The sequence below is a fragment of the Artemia franciscana genome, chromosome 2, assembly GCF_032884065.1.
Source record: "Artemia franciscana chromosome 2, ASM3288406v1, whole genome shotgun sequence".
Classification (NCBI taxonomy): Eukaryota; Metazoa; Arthropoda; class Branchiopoda; order Anostraca; family Artemiidae; genus Artemia; species Artemia franciscana.
The window spans coordinates 13,043,626-13,066,442 of record NC_088864.1 but is presented as its reverse complement, the minus strand read 5'-3'; the positions used below and the strand labels follow the sequence as shown (position 1 = coordinate 13,066,442).

At 34.1% G+C, this 22,817-nt stretch overlaps 1 protein-coding gene across 1 annotated transcript in view; it reads right to left on the bottom strand.

Annotated features, from left to right (window-relative positions):
• Window positions 1-237: 237 nt before the first annotated feature.
• LOC136037515 (transient receptor potential protein-like) overlaps window positions 238-22,817 on the bottom strand; it is a 90,936-nt gene continuing 68,356 nt past the window's right edge. The window contains exons 13-18 of the mRNA XM_065720239.1: window positions 20,050-20,245; window positions 17,541-17,702; window positions 13,949-14,171; window positions 8,813-9,337; window positions 2,201-2,517; window positions 238-789 (exon numbers count right to left, since the gene is read on the bottom strand). Coding sequence (XP_065576311.1) covers window positions 625-789; window positions 2,201-2,517; window positions 8,813-9,337; window positions 13,949-14,171; window positions 17,541-17,702; window positions 20,050-20,245 — 1,588 coding nt within the window. The 3' untranslated portion in view covers window positions 238-624. The remainder of the gene's footprint in view (window positions 790-2,200; window positions 2,518-8,812; window positions 9,338-13,948; window positions 14,172-17,540; window positions 17,703-20,049; window positions 20,246-22,817) is intronic.

Genomic DNA, 22,817 nt, shown 5'->3' with positions numbered 1-22,817 from the left:
AACACTTTTTTTCAAGCGTTTTTGAATTCCCTATTACTATGGACTAGAAATAGCTCTTCACTATCATAATTTAACTCCATTTAATATTTCACATAATTCTTTCAACATTTAACATTTCGCATAACATCCTCGTTCACATAGTTTAACTCCGTTTCAATCCATTCTCTTGCTTCTCCCCCGCCAACGATGAGGCACCGCTGATGGTGGTCATAATTTATTGTATCCTTTCTTTTCTTTAGTTCATACATCATGTAAGACCAGTGTGATCTTAGATTGTATTTAGTCATCTGTCCCAATTTTCTGTCGTTGATAAACATTTAATCGTCCACATAGATGCCTCCATATGGTGGCTCCTTAATTTTTTCTCCCTCTCTCTCTCTTTCTCTCCAAACCATACCTCAAAGCCAGTAAAAAAAGGGAAAAAATAACAATCCGGTTTCTAGTATCTTATTCCTTTGTGGTGTCTTGTGATAGCATTTAAAGACACCATAAAGGATCTTTAATAAGATGTTATACCAGCTTCAATGTGCCTTAGGGGGGCTCAGCAAAGGTTTTTCGTTGCAGATATAGCTTTTGAATAAATTTAAGGGAGAGGTATGTTAGTAGAGTAAAATTTTTGATCTCTTATAGCCATCCCGTTTTGGGCTGTCCTGTCATTTTAGATTTCCCAGCCGTTCCATATGAACCAGTAGAACTAGAAGCTCTTTGAGAAGGAGCTGGATTTGGTGAAGGGCTACGAGTTGTTGGAGGTGGGGCCAGAGCTCCGGGTTTCGGCTCAGATGTTGGCACCTGAAACAAGAAAGTATAGACTCAGCTACTGAAAAGTAATTGTTGCGCTAGATTTTTTAAGAAAAAAAAAACAACAATGGAGTCTAGGCTAAGCTCAAAACTAAACTAAATAATTTTAAGACCACCCTGGCAATGTATGGCAGAATAAAAAAAAAACTGTGAAGAGGAGAAAAGGTCTTGGCTGAACTTTTCGTTAAGAAGTAATGATGCCAAGGCTAATTAAAAAAAAAAAAAAAAATGGATTTTTAGCCGAGAGCTTTTATTGTAAGTGTTTCATTGTTTATTATTTTCTTTGCTGAAGACGACCCTTAGATATAGGGCCGAAATATTCAAATAGGTTTTGTTTTTCCGGTCACCAACAGCTAGTATATATATATATATATATATATATATATATATATATATATATATATATATATATATATATATATATATATATATATATATATATATATATATATATATATATCAAAAAGTCGCCCTCATCATAGATACAGGAAGAACCTACCTAAGCCCCATTTACAGCGAACTTATAAAGTCCGGTCGTTCATACAATTAAATTTTACGCCAGAATTTTTTTTTAGTATTTTTTAAAGGACCTACTTATTCTAATTAAACGACCTTTGTAGCTCCGAAGTCATTCTTAAAGAATTAGGACAAAATTTGAACTTAAGTGCACAGAGCGAGGTATTGACAAGGGTGCGTCCCCCTCATACACGTAATAATTTCTTTTTGTTCTAAGTTTTAATGTTGTTCCTGAGATTCAATTGAATTTTTTTTTAATTAATGTAATGGATAAGAATCACCTGATGTGTTCACCGAGTAGTTTATTTAATCAATTACTTTTTTCGGTACATGGTAAAAAATGGTAGCTAGGTAATATAATAAAAATTCCATGTTTAATTCATGTGTTAGTGGATAGTTTTCATTTAAAACAGAGAAGCTCATTAAAATGTTGCATCTTGAAATTTGAGTTACTATGCAAAAACAAATTAAGTCAAATGCAAAACAAGTGAGTTACTCTGCAATTCATACAATGAAGTCACCTCCAACATACGTGACAAAGAAACTAGTGATGACCTGTGTTGTGTATCCTATATTGTGGCATTAGGGTTTCTTTTAGACAGAGAGAGTTTTTTCTTAAAAATAATAACATAAAACATACACAATAAATACTACTACTACTACTACTATTACTGCTACTACTACTACTACTACCATTACTACTAATACTACTTATAGCCTACTGCTGCTACTACTGCTACTGTTATTAATACTGCTACTACTAATGTTACGACTAACACCTTACTGCAGCATCAGGCCGCCTGATGCTTACACAGCTACACACACTCCTCCTCCAACCCACTCTATTAAAGCATTTCTAAAAAGAAAAAGAAAGGAAGGAACTTACAATTGGCCGAGGAGTGGCTATGGTACTTGCACCGGAACATACGGCTGGCTTTTCTGCAGCTGTCACGCCTGAACTATGAGACGTAAACGGCGGGTCTATAGTTGATGTTATAGGCTGCGAATTCTCCTTTGAATCAAGGTTTTGCGTAGGTTTCTCTGAACTTTGGCTAGTCACTACCTTTGGCACAGCTTCTTTTTCTTCGGCAATACTCTGAGTGTTGGTGTTGACTTGGTTACTATTTTCTCTCGTATTTGACTCGTTTGAATTTTTAAGAGCTCCGTTTTCTGCTTTTTTGGCTGTATCGTCTGTTTTTTCCTCTACAAAGGTTTAAAACATTGACTTAATTTTAATCAGAAATAAAACTTATACGAATCTTTGTGAATAAAGCTGCTCTTGATAAATCACAAAAATAAGACTTAGCCTACTTCCTGAGAAAAGCTTACAGTAGTCGTTAATTATCAGACAGAAGGCAGTTGATCATAAATAAGTCTTTATAGCAAAACTTGAAAGTTTGATTTCCTTAGGTCTTATTTTCAATAGTTTTACTTTTGCGTATACTCCTGTTTCCAATTACTTCAACGTTGCTAAATACGAAAGATGTGTTCTTAATTTACTAATTTATTACATTTTTTATATAAGTAGATTTGACGCAACAGAAATTGAAAAATACCCACCTGACCAATTTCTTAATTATAGACTTAACTTTCTACTAGACACTTCTTTCTATAAGACTTATTCAGTTGACAACTTTTCTGCGTCAATATCTTTTTTTCTCTCTAAATTAATTTTATTAATTACTGAATTAACTATATAAATAGTTAATTAAGTAATCTAGTTAATATCGGCCTTCAATCACAAAATGATGGAATTTTGTATTTTTTGCCAGAAAACAGATCACGGATGCATGTTTATTTATTTATTTTTTTTTTTCAGGGGTGACCGTAGGGGTGACCCAGTGGTCCTAGAATGTCGCAAGAGGGCTGATTTTGACGGCAATTCAAAGTTCTAGTGCCCTTTTTAAGTGATCAAAAAATTGCAGGGCACCTAGGCCCCCTCCCACGCGCGTTTTCCCCCAAAGTCACCGGATCAGCCATTCTGTTCAACTTAGTTGAAAACCTAATAACTATGTCTTAGGGGATGACTTAATCCCTCAAGTCCCCGGGGGAGGGGCTGCAAGTTACAAACTTTGACCATTGTTTACATATAGTAATTGTTAATTATGAAGTGTACAGACGTTTACAAGGGGATTTTTTCGCGTTGGGATGGGAGTGGGTCGCGGGGAGGAGGTTGCGTGGGAGGATCTTACAGTGGAGGAATTTTTCATGAGGGAAGAAAATTTCCATGAAGGGAGCGCAGGATTTTCTAGCATTATTTAAAAAAAGAATGAGAAAATAGATAATTTTTTTCAACTGGAAGTAATGAGCAGCATTAAAACTTATAAGGAACATGAAATATTGCTTATGTAAGGGACTTCGTCTCCTCCACAATACCTTGCTCTTTACGCTGAAGTATTTTTAGTAATTTCAACTATTTATTCTATGGCCTTTGTGAATCAGGGGTCATTCTTAAGGATTTGGGACAAAATTCAAGCTTTAGTGTATAGAACGAGGTATTGACGAGGGGGCGAACCCCCTCATATCTATATATATAAAAATAAGTTGTCTGTGTGTGGATCAAGTGACGTCATGTTTGTCCGCATATGACGTCTGAATTATTTCACACTAATACAAAAGAAGAAAAAAACTAAAAAAGGTAAAAACTACAAAAAAAACTAAAAAGAAAAAAAAAACTAAAAAAGCTAAAAAACTAAAAAAAACTAAAAAAAGGTAAAAATCTAATAACTAAAAAAAAACTGAAAAAAATAAAAAAAGGCAAAAACTACAAAAAAAATAAAAACTAATAAAAAAACTAAAAAAGCTAAAAAACTAAAAAAACTAAAAAAAACTAAAAAAAGGTAAAAAACTAAAAAAAACTAAAAACTAAAAAAGAAAAAAACTAAAAAAAGGAAAAAACTGAAAAATAAAAGAGAAAAAGAAAACTAAAAAAATATGAATAAATATATATAAAAATAAGTTGTTTGTGGGTTATTTCTGTCTGTCTGTCTGTCGAGTGACGTCGTGTTTGTCCGCATATGACGTCTGAATTATTTCACACTAATACAAAAGAAGAAAAAAAACTAAAAAAGGTAAAAACTACAAAAAAAACTAAAAAGAAAAAAAACTAAAAAAGCTAAAAAACTAAAAAAAACTAAAAAAAAGGTAAAAAACTAAAAACTAAAAAAAACTGAAAAAACTAAAAAAAGGCAAAAACTAAAAAAAAACTAAAAACTAATAAAAAAACTAAAAAAGCTAAAAAACTAAAAAAACTAAAAAAACTAAAAAAAGGTAAAAAACAAAAAAAAACCTAAAAACTAAAAAAGAAAAAACTAAAAAAAAGGAAAAAACTGAAAAATAAGAGAAAAAGAAAACTAAAAAAATATTAATAAATATAAAAAATATAAATATAAATATAATATAAATTAGCAATCAACAAAGCACCGAGACACAAATGACGACCGGGACACAGGGAGTATAAATGACGACCAGGACATAAGTAAAAAAAAAAACTAAAAAAACTAAAAAAATGGTAAAAACTACAAAAAAACTAAAAACTAATAAAAAAACTAAAAAATCTAAAAATCTAAATAAACTAAAAAAGAAAAAAAAGAAAAAAGGAAAAAAATAAAGGAGAAAAACAAAACTAAAAAACGAATGTATATACAGACCGGGACACCGGGATACAAATGACGACCGGGACACAGGGAATATAAATGACGACCGGGACACAGGGACACAACTACAATGGGGACGCCGGGGGGCACAGGGGGATATAAATGACGACCGGGACACCGGGACACAAGGAATATAAATGACGCCCGGGACACTCAAAGAGAAATCACAGACTGGAACACCGGGACACAAATGACGACCGGGACACAGGGAATATAAATGACGACCGGGACACAGGGACATAACTACAAAGGGGACGCCGGGGTGCACAGGGGGATATATAAATGACGATGGCGACTCAGGGAATGGTCGATTAGCAATCACCATCAACAAAGCTCAAGGGCAATCATTAGAATCATGAGGTATAGATCTGAATACGGATTGTTTTCCCATGGACCATTATATGTTGCATGTTCAAGAGTCGGTAAACCTGACAATCTATTTATATGCACAGACAATGGGACAGCAAAGAATGTTGTATATTCGCAAGTTTTACGTAGTTAAAAACATATATATATATATATATATATATATATATATATATATATATATATATATATATATATATATATATATATATATATATATATATATATATATATATATATATATATATATATATATATATATCTATATTCACAGGTGGGACATAGGGACACAACTACAATGGCGCGTAACTAATAGGGCGCGTAACGACTTACGCGCGCGGGGGGGCTTTGGGGTGGCGCGAAGCGCCACCCCAACAGCTAGTACGTAATAAAAATACACAAATATAGAAGTTCGTTACGTAAGTTAATTCGTAAGGTACGTATGTTTATTACTAACAAAACGTTCATAAAAAAAATCTAGTTGCATTATAAGCAACCAAAAATTGAAAATTGGAGGGCAACTAGGCCTCCTTGCCCACCCTTTTTTTTTATCAAAAAATCGTCCGATCAAAACTATGAGAAAGCCATATAGCCAAAAAAAGATATGTAAATTTTGTTTTAATTATTCATATGCGGTGAGCCAAAATCAAAACATTCATTAATTAAAAAAACGTTCAGAAATTAAATTAAAAACAAGTTTTTTAACTGCAAGTAGGGAGCGACATTAAAACTTAAAACGAACAGAAATTACTCCGTGTATAAAAGGGGTTGACCCCTCCTCAACGCCTCGCTCTTTACGCTAAAATTTTGTATTGTTTTAAAAAGTAAAGTTGCGAGAAAGAGTCAAACTTTAACGTAAAGAGCCAGGCGTTGAGGAGGGGTCAACCCCTTTTATATATGGAATAATTTCAGTTCGTTTTAAGTTTTAATGTTGCTTCTTACTTGCAGTTAAAAGAACTAGTTTTTTTTTATTTAATACAGCATCAAGGCCTAGGCCAAACGAAGACCAAATGCTAGAATATAAAACCTGACATTTTTAATTGTATGTACTTGTGTATTTTTTACTACTACCACTGAAATGGTCTTAAATTGCTCGGGATTCCATACTTGCACTTATATTTTTCCAAAACTTAATGGATGATTTTCAACTATGCCCATTTGAATTTTAAAAAAAATGTAAAACGGTCAAGGAAACTGTTAGTTTAATGTAGAAAGACTCAGCTACCGAGAAACGGGATATGTTTGAAAGCCTAGCTGAAAGGACTTTCTGTCTCACAACTAAGACGTTATTTTTCGCCTCTTCTATGCATATATCTGGAACTTTCGTCACATACAAAATAATAAAGTCATTAAGGTTTTGGGCCAAAATTTTCTTTCCATGGGCATGTCCCACAAAGATCTGTTTTGGGACCACTTTTATTTCTAGTGTATGTTGATGCATTAATGTTTAATCTTTTCGATGCAAGTCTTACAAATTCTGCCCACGACACAGAAATAACAGTCGCATATGGGAACGGGGAACCTTCAAGATCTCATAGCTCACGCCAACGATGTCCTATTGTACTTGAACACATTTATTAGCCTTACTTTTCAAGGGGTAAATTCTTCGAATAATGTTCTTTTTGTGGCACTATTATTAATGAAGTTTTTGAAACGAAGTATGTAAGATTTGTTGTTGATTTTAAATTGAATTGGAAGAAGCACCGTGAAATTGTATCATCTAAGGCCGCAAGAGGCCAAGGTTGACTACGACCTTTTCGTAATTTGTCCCTGTTTGTGTGCTAAAGATTATGGTATGGTTATGCGCCCTTATAATCTAAGATATTTTATGTAATATGATATAAGATATTATCTTATATGGATATACCCTATGGGCAAGTAACTTTCATGCTAATTATAGAAGAGCCTAGATAATTCAAAACAATGTTTCAATTGAGTCAGGCAGCATGTGAGAAACTAGATACAGAGCATGATGTAACATATCCTGCAGAGAAATGGTTTCGGAGAAGCGATGATTATATTGAAGATGAACAGTTTTCGCCTCTTAGACAAAGAAAACGAAAGTTCTTGCAATCAGATGAAGAATTTGAGGAGGATGAGCTAGAATATACTGAAGAAATTGAAAGAGTTCAATTGAAATATTGTTTTGAATTATCCTTAAAAATGAATTATTCCTTATATATTTAAAATCAGCTTTAAAATGCAATTCTTTTGATGTAACTTTGGTGACACTCTTTTTTGTTTTAGCTATTTAAAAATTCTGTATCTAGTTCAGTTACGAGATCACCAGTTAATAGCGAAGATATACCAATGTTTAAATGATGTTGCACCAACATATTTTGTGGCTATATTTTCTTCTAATTTTGACTATCATTCGTACCATACTAGGAGTGCCGACAAGCTAGTATATGAAAAGGAAAATAGAGTGAGATTAGGCAATGTGTAGCCTCACATAAGTGTACCCCTCTGGGATAACCTCCTTGACATCACTAGAAGTTCTGAATCGGTTTCATCGTTTCAATCCCAAGTCAAAGAATTTTTCCTCAACCGTGATGAAGGGTGAGAATAGATTCCTTCTATTCTTACCCTTCACACATAAAGAGAATATTATTCCTGAGAATAAGTGACTATTATATATGTGATTTTTCTTTTCTTTTCACTTTCTTTTTCTTTGTAATTTAATTAATTGATTGAGTCACTGTACACAAGTCATTTGGTCTTCTAGTAGGCACTGTGTTTATTTCACTGTTTTATTACTTCTGTATATGGTTAAAAATAATCATAAAAAAAAATAAAAACGTAGCTTCAGATCATAAAATGTAGTCTAAAAACTTAGAAATCCCTTTATAACTTGTAATTCTCGGGCAAGTCGAGATTTTACACGCAGTTACGGCTGGAAGATTTGGTAATTTTAAAAAGTCTCACTTTTAATTTGCATTTTATTTTGTCCAGGTAGAGGGTAAACGCCCAGTGTCCGTTAATTTAAAAAAGTTTCTCCATAGATTTTCTCAAAGCACCCCTGCTCCAAAATAAGTGAAAAACTGAGAGACTTAGAACTTAAAAACACGTTCTTTTACTGCTTCCCATTGTTGAGCAAATTGGAATTTTATATGTAATCTCCACTGAAAGATTTAGCGTTGAGCTTTTTTAAAATGTATCACTTTGTGGAGGGTAAATCCCCAGTGTTTCTTAAGTTAAGGCATTTTCCCTAAAAATTACCAAACGATCACTCCTCTGGAATAAGCGGAAAACAGTGGTTAAATCCATCATTTCCAAATTTGCAAAATACTTATTTTTACCACAGCTTTTCTATTAAGTGAAGGGTGCTACTGATTGCTTTTGTTAGAATTTCTCTTTCCCCTAGGGAGATTATGCATACTTATCTTCACATCTTCACAATCATCATTTGGATTTTTTAAAAATTAAATGTTTTAAATATAATCAACAATTAAGGCTAGGACGTAGGACAAAAATACCTTTTCTACCAGGAAGCTGTTGAGCGGATGCTTTTGCCTCCTTTAAACTTTTCTGCAAGTCAACAACGCTCGATTTCAAGTCCGCTATGCTCGATTTCCGGCTTGTCTCGTTAATTATGGTTACATTGTTGGTAGCACGGCCTTTAAACTTGGCATAAGCAATACGCGTTGCTGGTGTGTACTCTTTTAACCTAGGATTATAATCTGCCAGCTCCTCAGCATTCATTCGAAGTAGAATATTATTGGCTTCTTCGACTGTTTTTCTACGTAAGGATTGTTGAGAGGCCCGTTTGAGACTTGTCTCACTGCGGCCAATAGGGTTACGTTTTTTCGAGAATCTACGTGACACTGCATTCCAATCCGTCCTTTTGGTAGTGCTATTTCCAATGGCACGTGCTATTTTTCCGAATATATCTTTTGGCCTGCTATCTCTGGATATTATATCGTTTATCACGTCTTCAACCATGCCAATTTGGAAGTTCTTCATTAGACGTCGCTCACGAACACGACCTTTCTTTCCAACAGCTAAAAAACAGTTAAGAGCTATAGAAAATTGCATATGCAACAGTAAAAATATAAAATTTTAATACAGAAAGGCAGGGGAAAAAACCTGCTAAGATTTTTCCAAGAACTTATTTCGAAAACCTGTATTTTACCTGACAAACGTCTTGTTGCCCAAGTGGGTAAAAAAACAAAATACCCACTTTCAGAATGTTTTTGGTATTTTAGAGGAAGGAAACTACTAAAGTCTTACTAACCTGCTCTGCGGACGCCCAAAAATAAGTGTTTACTTCATCATTTAAAAGTAAAACAATCCTGGAAATAGCATGGTGAAAATGGAGTCTCCTCTTATGAATTCTTGCACAATATTTAAGAATATAATTGACTACTATTCACTTTAACAATTAAATTTCTTCAATTACAAAGAAATCAATTATTTTTCTGAAAAAATCTATCTGTGCAAGTATATAGATCCGAAAATTGATTTTCACGTTCTGGAAAATTTACAAACTCAAAAAATACGGATTGGTATATTTGTTAACTGTTTTCGCTGCTATTGCTGTTAATAAATCATCCCAAAACAAAGTCTAATGGAGAAAAATTCACTATTTATCTATTTCTATTGACTATTGATATTTCTATATACCATTTATATTTCTATATACTATTGATCTATTTAGAACTTTAGTTTTTACTCCTTCTTGTATTTAGTGAAAACTGTAGCAATGCTAATTTGGGTACTGTTGCAAAATCAACAGTTTTACGTAACGTTCCAATTTATTTCAAATTTTGTTTTCAAATTTCTTCCGAAATTGGACAGAACTTTCTTGTTATTATATAGCGGCGCTGCCTATGGTATTGCTTATATGTCCTTTTGAAAACCTGCATGCATGTAGTTTTTTTTTTTTAATTTAAACTCCCTTTAAACGTGCCCTAAAAGTATCACCTTCCTTCATATACTTAGTGGCATTAGTTACAGTAGCTGTAGTGGCAGTATTAATAGAATATGTATTGCCTTTTGGTGATTTTAACATTATTCTCAAGTCCTTGAAGCTTTAACTTCAAACGATTAGCCGTTTCTATGACATTGCCGATGTATCCTTTCGATATGCTGTATATTTATATACTTTTGCGATTTTTTCTTAGTGGCCTTAGGCTTACAAGTAGTTGCAACAGAGATAGTAGTTGAAGTAGAAACAGTACCAGTAGTAGTAAATGTAGCAGCGGTAGTAGCGTGCACATATTGACTTTTGTTCATTTGATCTTCCACCTTAAGCATTTTCTGAAAGTTCCAACTTATTGCTCAAATCCATTCTTGAGATACACTCTTTTGAAAATGTGCATGCACATAGCGTCTTTTGATTTAGTTAAAACTTCCCGTCAATATTTTAGATGTAGTACTGTAGCTGTACTAGTAGTAGTGGAAGCAGTAATAGTGATAGTAATTGCAGTAGTAGCAGTAGCGTACAAATATTACCTTTTTGTTCAATTGATCATCTCCCTTATCATTTCTTGAAAGCTCCAAATTAGTATACTCAGTCATTCCTGAGTTACGTCCTTCTTACATCCCCCTATGCACATAACGTGTTTTGATTTAGTTCAACACTCCCCTCATCCTTTTGTGAAAGGCTCACCTGAATACCCTTTGTCTTTTTGGAAAGTAAAGGTTAAACATATATACCTTTCTCAATAACATATACTATATGTAAACAGTGAACGAATGGCCTAACTCACAGCCCTTGTTCTGGGGGCTGCCGGAAGTGAGGGGGTTTGCCTCCCCAAAGGCATAATTACAAGATCTTTCAACAATGTTGAAGAAAGTAGATGTCTCAAAATTTGATTGGATGTGTATTTTCGAAAATGATGATCATAGGAGGGGGGCTGATTGCCCTCAATGCACTTTTGAATCTTGAAAAGAGCACTATAACTTTCAACTTCCAATCAAATGCTATCCAAAGTCTATACGACAACCCATTCCATTAGAACCTTCTATGCCTTCAGGGTAGCCTATGGTTTAAAACCGTTACCCCAGGTTCTGATTGGCGATTTCAACCTCGAAGATGTCTTTATATAATCTTTAGACTATTTTGAAGAAAACAGCTGTCTCAAAATTTCTATCGGATGCATTTGGGGAAAAGAAGCCGTGAGGTGGAGCTAGTTACCCTCCTATCGCTCCTGACTTTAAAATAGATGCTAGGAATACTGATTTCCAGTTGAATTAGCCACATTTGAAGTTTTTACGACCATCTTTCCATAAAAAACCTTAGATGTTAGCAATGGGCAACTAATATAATTTATAGCCCTTGCCCTGAGGGCCATCCGGGGATTATCATCCCCAAAGACATATTTACCGGACTTTTCAAATAGGCTTAACAAAATATCTGTCTCAAAATTATGATTGGATGTGTTTGGGGAAATAATGGACGAGGGGGGAGGTGGGGGGAGAACAGTCAGTTTCCAATCCAATGCACCCCTTTTTGAAGTTCTTACAACAGCTCCTTGTAAACAAAGTGCCCTGGTCTAAAAAAATAATAATAATACATTGTGCCCACATTGCTCATTACTTAGGTACTGCAATTGCGCTGCCTAGGATCTTTGGACTATTTTTTGAACAAAATATTATCCCAAAATTTCTACCAGATGCATTTCGGGAAAATACGACGCATGTTTGTGGGGGGGGGAGGTAGCTGCCCTCCGATCACTTTGAATCGTAAAATGGGCACTTGAACTTCTGACCATCAATCCAATGAGCCCCCCTCCGAGGATTATAAGACCACCCTTCTACTAAAACCTTATAGGCACCCAGGGCATAACTTACAATTCTTTTCCTGAAGACAAGATTTGGTGTCTTGGTTTCCGTTTTGTGTTCATCCTTAAAGACATACTTTCCGGACCTTTAAGCCACGCTGAACAAAAATGTTATCTCTAAATTTTTATTGGATGTGTTTGGGGGAATGATGGGCGGGGGGAGGAACTGTTTGTCCTCCAATCACATTCTACCATTAAGAAGGTCGAAAATCCCGCTAGCCCTTTCAATTTCCAATCGAATGAGCCCCTTTTGAAATCTCTACAGCAACTTCTTCTTTACGAAGTGCCCTGGTCTAAAAAAGGTAAATAAATAAATAATAAATTTTGCCAACATCACTCTTTACTTCGGAGTGAAGGAGTAGAGGTGGGGTGGGGGTAGGCTTAAGAAATTACTTATTTACTTCGCAAGCTAGAGGATTTCAGCCAAACCTGGCAAGCAGTTACAGTCAGTTACAGTACATTGTCGTCATCCATGCTCGTCAGATCTCAGTTAATATGGTAGGAATTTGTAGCCAGAATCTTAGCTCCTTCATCTTAAGGTAGCTACCAGGTTTCTACGCGGAGACACAGGGGCAAGTGTTGCTCTGCCACGTCGGCATACAAGTCGCGGTTACTACAAAATTTTATGGGGCCTCGACACTAAAGGTCTAGTTTTTGTATATGTTTGTAACCACAGCAAATAAGAAAAGCCCTGAAAGTAGCAACATCTATCCCCAAAAAATATTAGAAATATGTGCTCATTTTAAGTTTTCAATCACGATACGGCTTATGTGCTTCTCAAATAAGTGACAATCCGTTTTGAGACCAGCCAAAAGACTAATTAGGCACTAGATTTTCAGTCATCTGATGTTCTTTTCTTCTGTATTTACCCGCATCAACTTACCTTAGAAGTAAACTTTATTTCTCAGACTCAGTGCATCAAGTTCCTAAAAATAGGTAACTCCCTTGAAAATCAATGCTTTTGGAAATGAGTTTCAGTTTAATAGTTTCATACGTGTTCCGTAGGAAATATAAATATTTAAAAACGAGAAAAATGATATCTCTGGTCGGTTTTATGTATCAAGAGGAAGCGATTAAGGTTTAGATTACAGGGAAAGTTGTAATCGGTTTCGAAGTAGATAAATAATCCAATTGAGGTGATACGACAAATTAAAAATCCTTTTTCGAGCTTCAGCGTCGGCTGATCGTCACAAAGATAAAGGGTTTATTAAAAATTCTCCTAGAGGACTAGCCTTCATCGAGAGCTGTCAAGAGTTTGTGGGTTGACTGTAAATTTGACCAAAAAGACAGTGAAATTTTACGTCCCTTTTGTTGACAAAATGGTCAATCAAAGCGGTTGACACCACAGGGAACTCCCAAAGTAACCAAATTAATCAAATGATAATTCCTTTTATCTGATTTTTAGCATTTTCCACGGAGTTATGTTGGAGTGTCTTGAGGGAACATCCTCTCCTACCCTTTAAAAAAAACAATTCTGTCAATTTAACAGAAAAAACTAAACTTACACCTTTTGATTATGCAAGTTTCATTAAAACTGCATATCTCTTCCTCCAGGATACAACACGAGAACTTAAATGGTTTTTCTATGTTATCTACGGAAGTGGGTGTCAACTTTAAATTTTCTGCATTTATTCTGATCTCTTATCCAAGCTCTACAAGCTATGGCAAGACCGCTCAATCAATCCTAAATAGTTTGGCCACACAAACTAAGGAAGGTTATAATGGAGGAGTTAAAGTGATCCTTTAAGGTACTGTATCTCCTTAACTATTATGATCTGGTGGATAGAATCCCAGCTAAAAGAAAAAAAATGGAAAAGGTGGACCCACCGTTCTTTTCTGCTGCACTAGCTCCAGAAGTGTCCATTCCACTCTTTTTAAGAATGTCGATGAGCTCATAGCGGAATGAGCTAATGTCTTGTTTGACTTCATTTATATCGTCTTCGGTGACACCTTGTTCGTCGTTTCTAGCTTGCACAGATGCTACATAGCGACGAATTACGCTTCGCATAACCTTCATGTGACGTATCTCTGTTCTCATGCGGCACTTATTCTACAAGTAAATCTGAGCTAAAATCGACTAATATATTTGTATGTATAAAATTAAAAAATAGTATTTTCCCAATGTAAGACAATTTTACTTATTATTATATGCGACAACAGTAAAAGATATTTTAAAAGTTGTATTTTTTGCAGTTATTGGTTATAATGAAGAAATTGAGGGGCTACTCCACGCTAACTACTGGTGGCAGTGATAGCTACTGATATATATATATATATATATATATATATATATATATATATATATATATATATATATATATATATATATATATATATATATATATATATATATATATATAACCGGGCCCCGGCACTCAGCACGCGGCAGGCTTTTATATATGGATTCTCGCCGTCGCTTGTCTTTTAAACGCATATTTTATTAAATATATATTAAATTAAAGATTATAATTAAGATATATACGCTAATTAATATACGCTATATACGCTAATTAAAGATATTTTAAAAGTTGTATTTTTTTGCAGCTATTGGTTATAATGAAGAAATGGAGGGGCTACTCCACGCTAACTACTGGTGGCAGTGATAGCTACTGATATATATATATATATATATATATATATATATATATATATATATATATATATATATATATATATATATATATATATAACCGGGCCCCGGCACTCAGCACGCGGCAGACTTTTATATACGGATTCTCACCGTCGCTTGTCTTTTAAACGCAGATAAATGGAGGTTTTTCTTGATGTCATGACGTCCAAATGAACCTTAAATTAGAAAGAGTGCCTTTGTAAAATTAGGTTTTCTTTATTGAATCTTTAACTTTGCCTCGGCTTGTCTTTTGTCATTATGAAAGACATATCACCGAACCTTTGTTTCTTTTAATTGTTCAGGTGGGGGGACAAAAACTTCTTTTTCTTCCTACACTTTATCTAATCCAGGTGTTTGATTTTCAAAGGTATGGTAGGCATTGATGACCACCTCTGTTTCTTTTAATTGTTTAGGTGGTGGGACAAAAAACTTCTTCTTTTGCCTTGCCTTTCCCTTTTTCATTAAGATAGACATATCGCCGAATCTTGGTTTCTTTTAATTGTTCAGGTGATGGGAAAAAAACTTCTTTTTCTTTCAGGGATTTATCTAGTCCAGGTTTCTGATTTTCCAAGGTATGGTAGGCATTGAAGACCTTATCAATGTCAAAATCCAAAACCCAATTATCATCGCCATCATTTTCAGTTTGTTTGGTTTGTTTTAAATCGGCTTGTCTTTCGTCATAATAAAATACATATCGCCACACCTTTGTTTTTTCTTAACAAAGTATGGTAGTCATTAATTACCTTATCCATGTCAAAATCACAAACCCAATCATCATTGCCATTATTATCAATTTTGACTCGTTTTGATTCTCGCTATCCAGGTTGATTTTCATTGACTCACTAACATGTTCGGGGTCGCATGTCTTTTAACCATGTGTGCCTTTGCTTTTCATTTTCATTCTTGACTTGCTCACATGCTCGGTGTCACATGTCTTCTACGACGTGTCTCTTGATCTCCATTCTCATTTTTGACACACCGTCACTGTTTTTCTAACCGCTTGTGTATTTGCTCTTTATTTTCATTTTTGACTCGCTCACATGCTTGTTGTCGCATGTCTTCTAACCACGTGTGTCTTTGCTCTTCATTTTGATATTTGACGCACTCTAATTGTCGTTTTAGTTTATCTTCCAGCAGCTCCTGTCTTTGCTCTTCGTTTTCGTTTTTGACACGTTTTTGGATTGATTACTTCAGGCAATTTAGCAATGGTCTTTGCTTTTGCTGCCCGTATTGGTTTTGTCACAATTAATAGTCCAGGTTGTCAATTTTCACATCTTATCACTTTGATAGTTCAGGTATTTAACATAAATAACTGATGCGTTGGAGACTCAACAATCTTATTTATGCTATACATTGCAGCATATAAGAAAATTCTTATATAGTGTCATAATAAATGCTAATATGATGTACTAACATAGTACATGGCGTCATTTTCAGAACGAAAATCAAAGCTCAACAACTTTTATCAGACTCCTGACCAATCTAGATCGTTTTTATACACGCGAATATCCCAAGAAACAAATTCTCCCGAAAAAAAAGAAACCATTTTCGAGAAAAAATACATACATAAATAAATACATACATATACAATTATTGCTCGTTTATAAAGATAATTATATATATACATTTATGCTTAACCATGTGTTATAAGAATTGAAACTCAGAAAAATTAGGAAAATTCTAAACAAGCTTATCTTTAATATGTTTGTATTTTAATTGCATTAATAGCTCTTAAATTAATTGGGCGTGACGTAGAATACTTGGGTAAAATCTTCTAAAAAGCAGCATATTCTTTTTTAAACTATTGTAATTGATAGTTATAATTTATTTATTTCAAGGAAAGTATGCTGAACACAGACTAGCAAAAAATAAATTAATATAAATATTTTACATGTATTAAATTAATTATATATATATATATATATATATATATATATATATATATATATGTATATATATATATATATATATATATATATATATATATGTATATATATATATATATATATATATATATATATATATATATATATATATATATATATATATATATATATATATATATATATATATATATATATATATACTTATGAACAGAGTAGAGGTTAAAAGTAAATTACTATTTCATGATATATATTTCGTTGTTAAAAGATATATATTGAAATATTAAATTAAAAGATACATTAAACTAAATATTAACATTAAATATAAAAAATACACATAATTATATAAACTAAATTTAAATATAAATAGATACAAATATATAAATTTATTACTTAATATATAAATAGATCTTATAATGTATTAATTTTACCCTATTAGCTAAAGAGGTTCTTATACCTTTAATCAAATGTAACGTAACATTTAAAGAAATTCGTCAAATAAACTGTAGAATGCGGTATGTGTTTTTCTCAGACACAAACTTAAGTTTTCCTCTTACCAGTGTCTTGTCAAATACTCTTTGCAATATCATAAAGAGTATATTTTTTTTCTTCGCTGTTTATCGTTTTTGTTTTTGTTTATTTATAATACTCTGTAATAAAGTTCATTCATTCATTCATTCATATCATAAAAAGAATATCATAGTACATATTATAAAAATAATAATAAAGCATATCATAAATATGATATAGCAATTGGCTGTTCCCATGATAATATTATGTATTCAATATCGTCAGAATTTTAAATTAATTTCATAGCAAAAATATCTATCCTACAATATTTGACTTTTTATAAGGCGATCTATGGATGTTGAAACTCTTTCCTTTTTCCATGAGGAATCTTACTTACTTTTACTGATCCGGTCATCCTTTCCTTTCCAATGCCAAGCACCCTGAGCATGCCTTTTGGTGTTGGGAAAGTATTAAACGGTGGTGGCACTGTGGCTCCTTCTTCAAAATAGCTCAGCCAAAGTTGAGTTCTTGCGAACTTCCACTCTGTGTCTGATTGACCCTAGAATGGGGAAAATTGCGTATATACTAGCCAAATACCTTCTCAGATAACAGGTTTGCAAAGAGAAAGAAATTGTAGCGTGTATTCCTTTGTGAAAACCAGCGAAATATATTCCCTTTTTGACTAAATAAAAAATATCAATACCTCTTACCGGGGGAAGGGGGCTTAGAGAACCAATAAGCTTCTAAGGCTTGAGTTTAATTCACCACTCGAGAAACAAGAAGATGTATACTTCCTTATGATGATCATAAACTAATTGACTGTGACTTAAACGTTCTTCAGAGAACTACTGGCCTTACCTACCGGCTGTGTGGTCTAACATAATTGGCTAGGTGTTAGAGGCATTTAATAATTAAAAAAACATTTATATTATTTTTAAATTATTTTTATTGTTATTGTATTTCATATATTATTTTCGTTTTTCAGTAACATTTTTATTATTTCACATTAAAAAAAATAAATAATAGAAACGAGGACGACTTCATTATGGACTTTATAAAACATGAAAATCATATTGGGACTAGTTCCAGGACTCTACTTTAATTGTAGCTGGAGATGAAAAGGAAGAACAAAACGGAAAAGATGAAAAGGAAAAAGAAAATACTTATATTGATCTATGAGAAAACTTCAAAATAGGCTGCCAAACACTTGGTCACAGCGTATACAAAATATGAGCGAAGCAGAACAGGGCTCTGCTTTGCCGATAGACTGAAACGTCTGTCGGTGTCAGACTTTGGCTGCACTACCATGATTTTTGTCTTCTTCCTGCTTATGGATAATCCGGTTCTGGAAGATTCTCCTAGAAGCGTGTTTAAAGCCATGAGCAGCTGTGACTTAGAGCTAGTGACCAGTGCTATGTTATCGGCAAAGTCACAATCAGAAACAATTCTGTCCCAGTACTTGTGTCCAAAGCTCAACTTTCGGGTTGTGCAAGTCTGAGTAACTGTCACTCTTGTTTTAGTGAAAAGAACAAGCTATGTCTACCTTTCACTTGCACACAGCTCTCGGTTTCTTTGTGCATTGCTCTGAGTAGGCTGACATATATTGACGGAAAACTAGAATTATAAAGGATATTCCACAGAAAATTTTGATCACTGATTAAAACGCTGCCTTGAAATGGACATAAGCAATGAAAGCATTCTGGGTGGAATTCATTCGACCTCTCATTTATTTGTCTTATGAAGAATATCTGCTCTATCATTGATCAACCAGGCATATAACCAGCCTTCTCTACTATGCGTTGGCTTTCCTGGTACTGAGAGGAGCGTTACCCCTCTAAAGTTCTTGTAATTCCTCTTGAAAACTTTTCTTTTCCACACTAATAGAATCACTTCTGTATGTTAGTCTTTCGGGTTGATCCCATATCGCAATGAATAACATTTGGAGCCATAGCAGGATAGTTCCACTGCCATGCAGCTCCGTGACGTTTTTAAGCAGCTCCGTGATGATTCCAAAGATGTCAGGAGCTTTGCTGTTTTTCAATTTCTTCACAGTATTTTGAATTTCTACCACTGAAAACGGTTTAATGCCCTCATTAACGAGGTCATTATGTATCACTGGTTGGAAGATGGCAAGAATCGCTATAGATGGAGATGGAGGGTATGCATTAAGCAGAGATGAGAAGTGTTTTTTTCACCTTAAAAGGTTAAATATTACGTCTTCAAGGAGCACCCATCCACATATAGTACGTTCTATTGGTTGAGCATACAGACCCGAAAGGGCTCGCAAGTGTTTGTACACCAATCCAACGTCCTCCCTCGTGGGTTTCTTGTATCTAATCAACTTTGGCGACAACAAATGAATTGAGACCTCTATGTATCAGCTTATTTCTGAAGCCGTTGAGATGTGAATAGGTCTTCATATCCCCCCGCGGCCTGGCCTGCCTTCCGGGTGCAGTGACCTCCACAGCCTCTCTTGGTGGCCAAGGCTTTTTGTTCAGAGAAACAATGTATACGTTTGAATTTACTAAAGGTTGTTTTTTTCCGTTAAAACCAAAAATAGATTTTTCGGTATTGCGTACTTCCATAAAACTGGTGTTATGCAACGTCTTCTCCTATAAGAGAAGATAAGTATTTTGAGTGAGGGCATTTTCTTTTTTACGGAACATTATGAATTATGAACGTTATTATGAACGTTATTTTCCGTAACGGAACGTTACGGGGAAGTGAATGGTTGCCATAAAAAATTGTGTTTCCATAAAAAACAAACTTTGCTTTTTGAATTGGAAAAAATAATAAATGAATTATTTGGGAATGATTTCATATATACACTTAGGGAAAAACCAATAACTTGGACATGAATATGTGACACCTTTGGAAAAAAATATATATAAAAAAATTATGCTTACCTGAATAGCCTGATACGAATTTGACATCATGGCAATGAGCAAGTTCAGCAGGACGATAATATTGATTGTACTATAGGATCCAAACATCAATAGACCCCAAAAACGCGTAAAACCTTTTATACCATCCAATTCAAATGCCATCAAGTCAACCAATCCAAAACTTGCCCAAAACAGAGACTGTGATGTTTCAAACAGACTAGATAAAGAAATAAAAACACATTAAAAATAATTGTACTTGTGTATTATCCCGAACACACTCAAGAAGTGAAGTTAGGCTCATCATAATAAAATATACCAAAATATGTAAAATATAATACTTCAGTAACAAAATTATAGAAACTACAATAAAAGATTATGGAAAGCAGGCCGCCCAGAAAGCATTATATTAAATACTTAACCTAACCACCTCTTTATGTTGAATATTTAATTAAAATGTACCCACTTCGTACTTTATTTCACGAAAGAAAAAGCTAATTATACCCAATAAGAGAGAAAAACCAGTTTTACCCAGATCAAACTAAGCAAACTCATTGTGTTCGGGATAATGCACAAGTACCAAAATACTTGGCCATGGAGCCTTTGTGGGGATTTGTAGATTGTTGCGTAATTATTGTACTTTTGTTTGGAAAAATAAATCTATCTATCTATATATTTATCTATTAATAAATGAATTACGGAAACTGTAACATAATCAAATAAATATCCACCTCCAGACACAAACACAGGGTGTTTTTTGCTCAACCTATTGTTTTCAAAAAGGGCAGCCTTTGGCAACCAAGCTGGTGCTCTTCTGGATCTAAGTTGGGGTAGCTTTTTCTAAATTCAAAACTCAAGGGCATCTAATCCGGGATAGCATCCTGCTCGGTATTCTAGTTTTTGATTATTTTTTAATGGAATTTCGAAGAGAGAAAGGGGGGAGGATTTCTTATCAAAATTTTATGTTGGCTCTTTTCTAGCTAACATGCAGGTTTCATTTTAATAGATTTATATTTCTAGCTCTCTGGGAAAGTGGGAAAATGGAGCTATCAAATAAACAAAAACTTTCTCCCAATACCTCCAAATTTTTTCTTCCGCAGCAGAAAGACACCCTACATCTGGGCTATTCTGTGTTTTATATCTTTAATCTATTTACAATCTTTAATAATTCCAATCAGATTAGTAAAGGTATCCACTTCAGCTATCGTTTTGTTACTTAACATCATGTCACGTTCTCGTTTCTCATTGCATCAGCACTCTTTCTTGAAGTAAAGAAATATAAAGCTTAAACTGGAAAAGGCAGTATTCCCCTCATATACAATTCTTGACCATTTTTTGTTTTAATTATTTCCATTCGAAGAAAACTTTTTTCTTCACAATTTAATTTCTGATCGTTTCTAATATCACATTAAGGATATCTCATCGAATTTTCCTCCACGACATTAGTTTCTTTATCTATCATTTTCTGTCATCATGATAACTGTTTTAAATTCCAATTTCAAATTATTAATAATAATAATTTATTGTTACCCTCTGCATACAACACAAATGCACTAAAGAGGAGTATGAAAAGAAAAACAAAAAGAAAATGAAAAAGAAAGAAACAGAAAAAAAAGAAAACGCACAATTCCTGATAACTTCAGACACTTTAAAACACTTTTTTATTAAAAATAAAATATCCTTCAATCAGCTACCAAAGGGTTCTCCTTATGGAATTGCGTAATCCTAATGAAGTGTTGCGGGAAGTGCGGGTACTTGAGCACCCTGTTTGCCACATTATGTTTTGCCACGATAGGACCAGGGCTAAAAACTCATATAAGGAACCTAGTTCAGTGGTTCCCAACCTTTTTCGGTCCGCGTACCCCTAGTCAAGGCCCAAAAAGTTTGCGTACCCCTTTCTTGAGAATCGTTGTTTTACTTTTTTCTTAACTAAAATCAGATTTTCAAAAACACGAGATTTATTGTCCAATATGACGGTGCTTAAATGTACGTACAAAATCAATGAGAAACTTGAGGCCGCTTTTTTGCTAAAATATTATCAAATCTTGGCTCGATGTCACTAACGGCAATTATAAGGTCATTTTGTACACTCAGTCTGTTTCTGTGTTTGGTTTTGATCAATGACATTGCCGAAAATGACACTTCACAAAGGTAGGTGGATCCGAATGGTAACAAAGCAGACATGGCGATTTCACTTAGTTCCTTGTATTCTCCTTTCACCTCCAGCCAAAACTGGGAAACAGTTACATTTTGGAATTTCAGTTCTAAGGCGCGATCACTGGCAAGTTCGATCAGATTCTCTGTAAGCTTGTCACTAAGACCGGAGCTTGAGGTCACGTCTTCAACAAATGGATTTTGGATCCAATCCTGCGTTCTATCTTGGTTCATAATCGATGGGAAATATGACACAAGTTCATCTCGCAACTTTGTCAGATGCTCCCGAATACAATCACAGATTGTGCTGAGGTTATCAATTTCACTATCGTCCGCAAACTTGTCAAGGGTCGGGAAGACACTAACGCTGTTTCTTTGAACCTTTTTAAGCCAGAACTCCAATTTCTTGATGAAAGCACACATCTTCGAATTCAGGGAGAGTTCGTCCGTCCGGAAACCTTGCATTGACAGATTCAAGTCATTCAGTTTGTCGAAAATATCCACAAGATAGGCCAGCCTGCAGACCCAGTCCTGGTTTTCAAAAAGTGAACTGAATGCAGATTTTTGCTCCAGAAGAAACATATGAACTTCTTGTCGAAGCTCAAAAAGTCTGTTTAAAATCTTCCCACGAGACAACC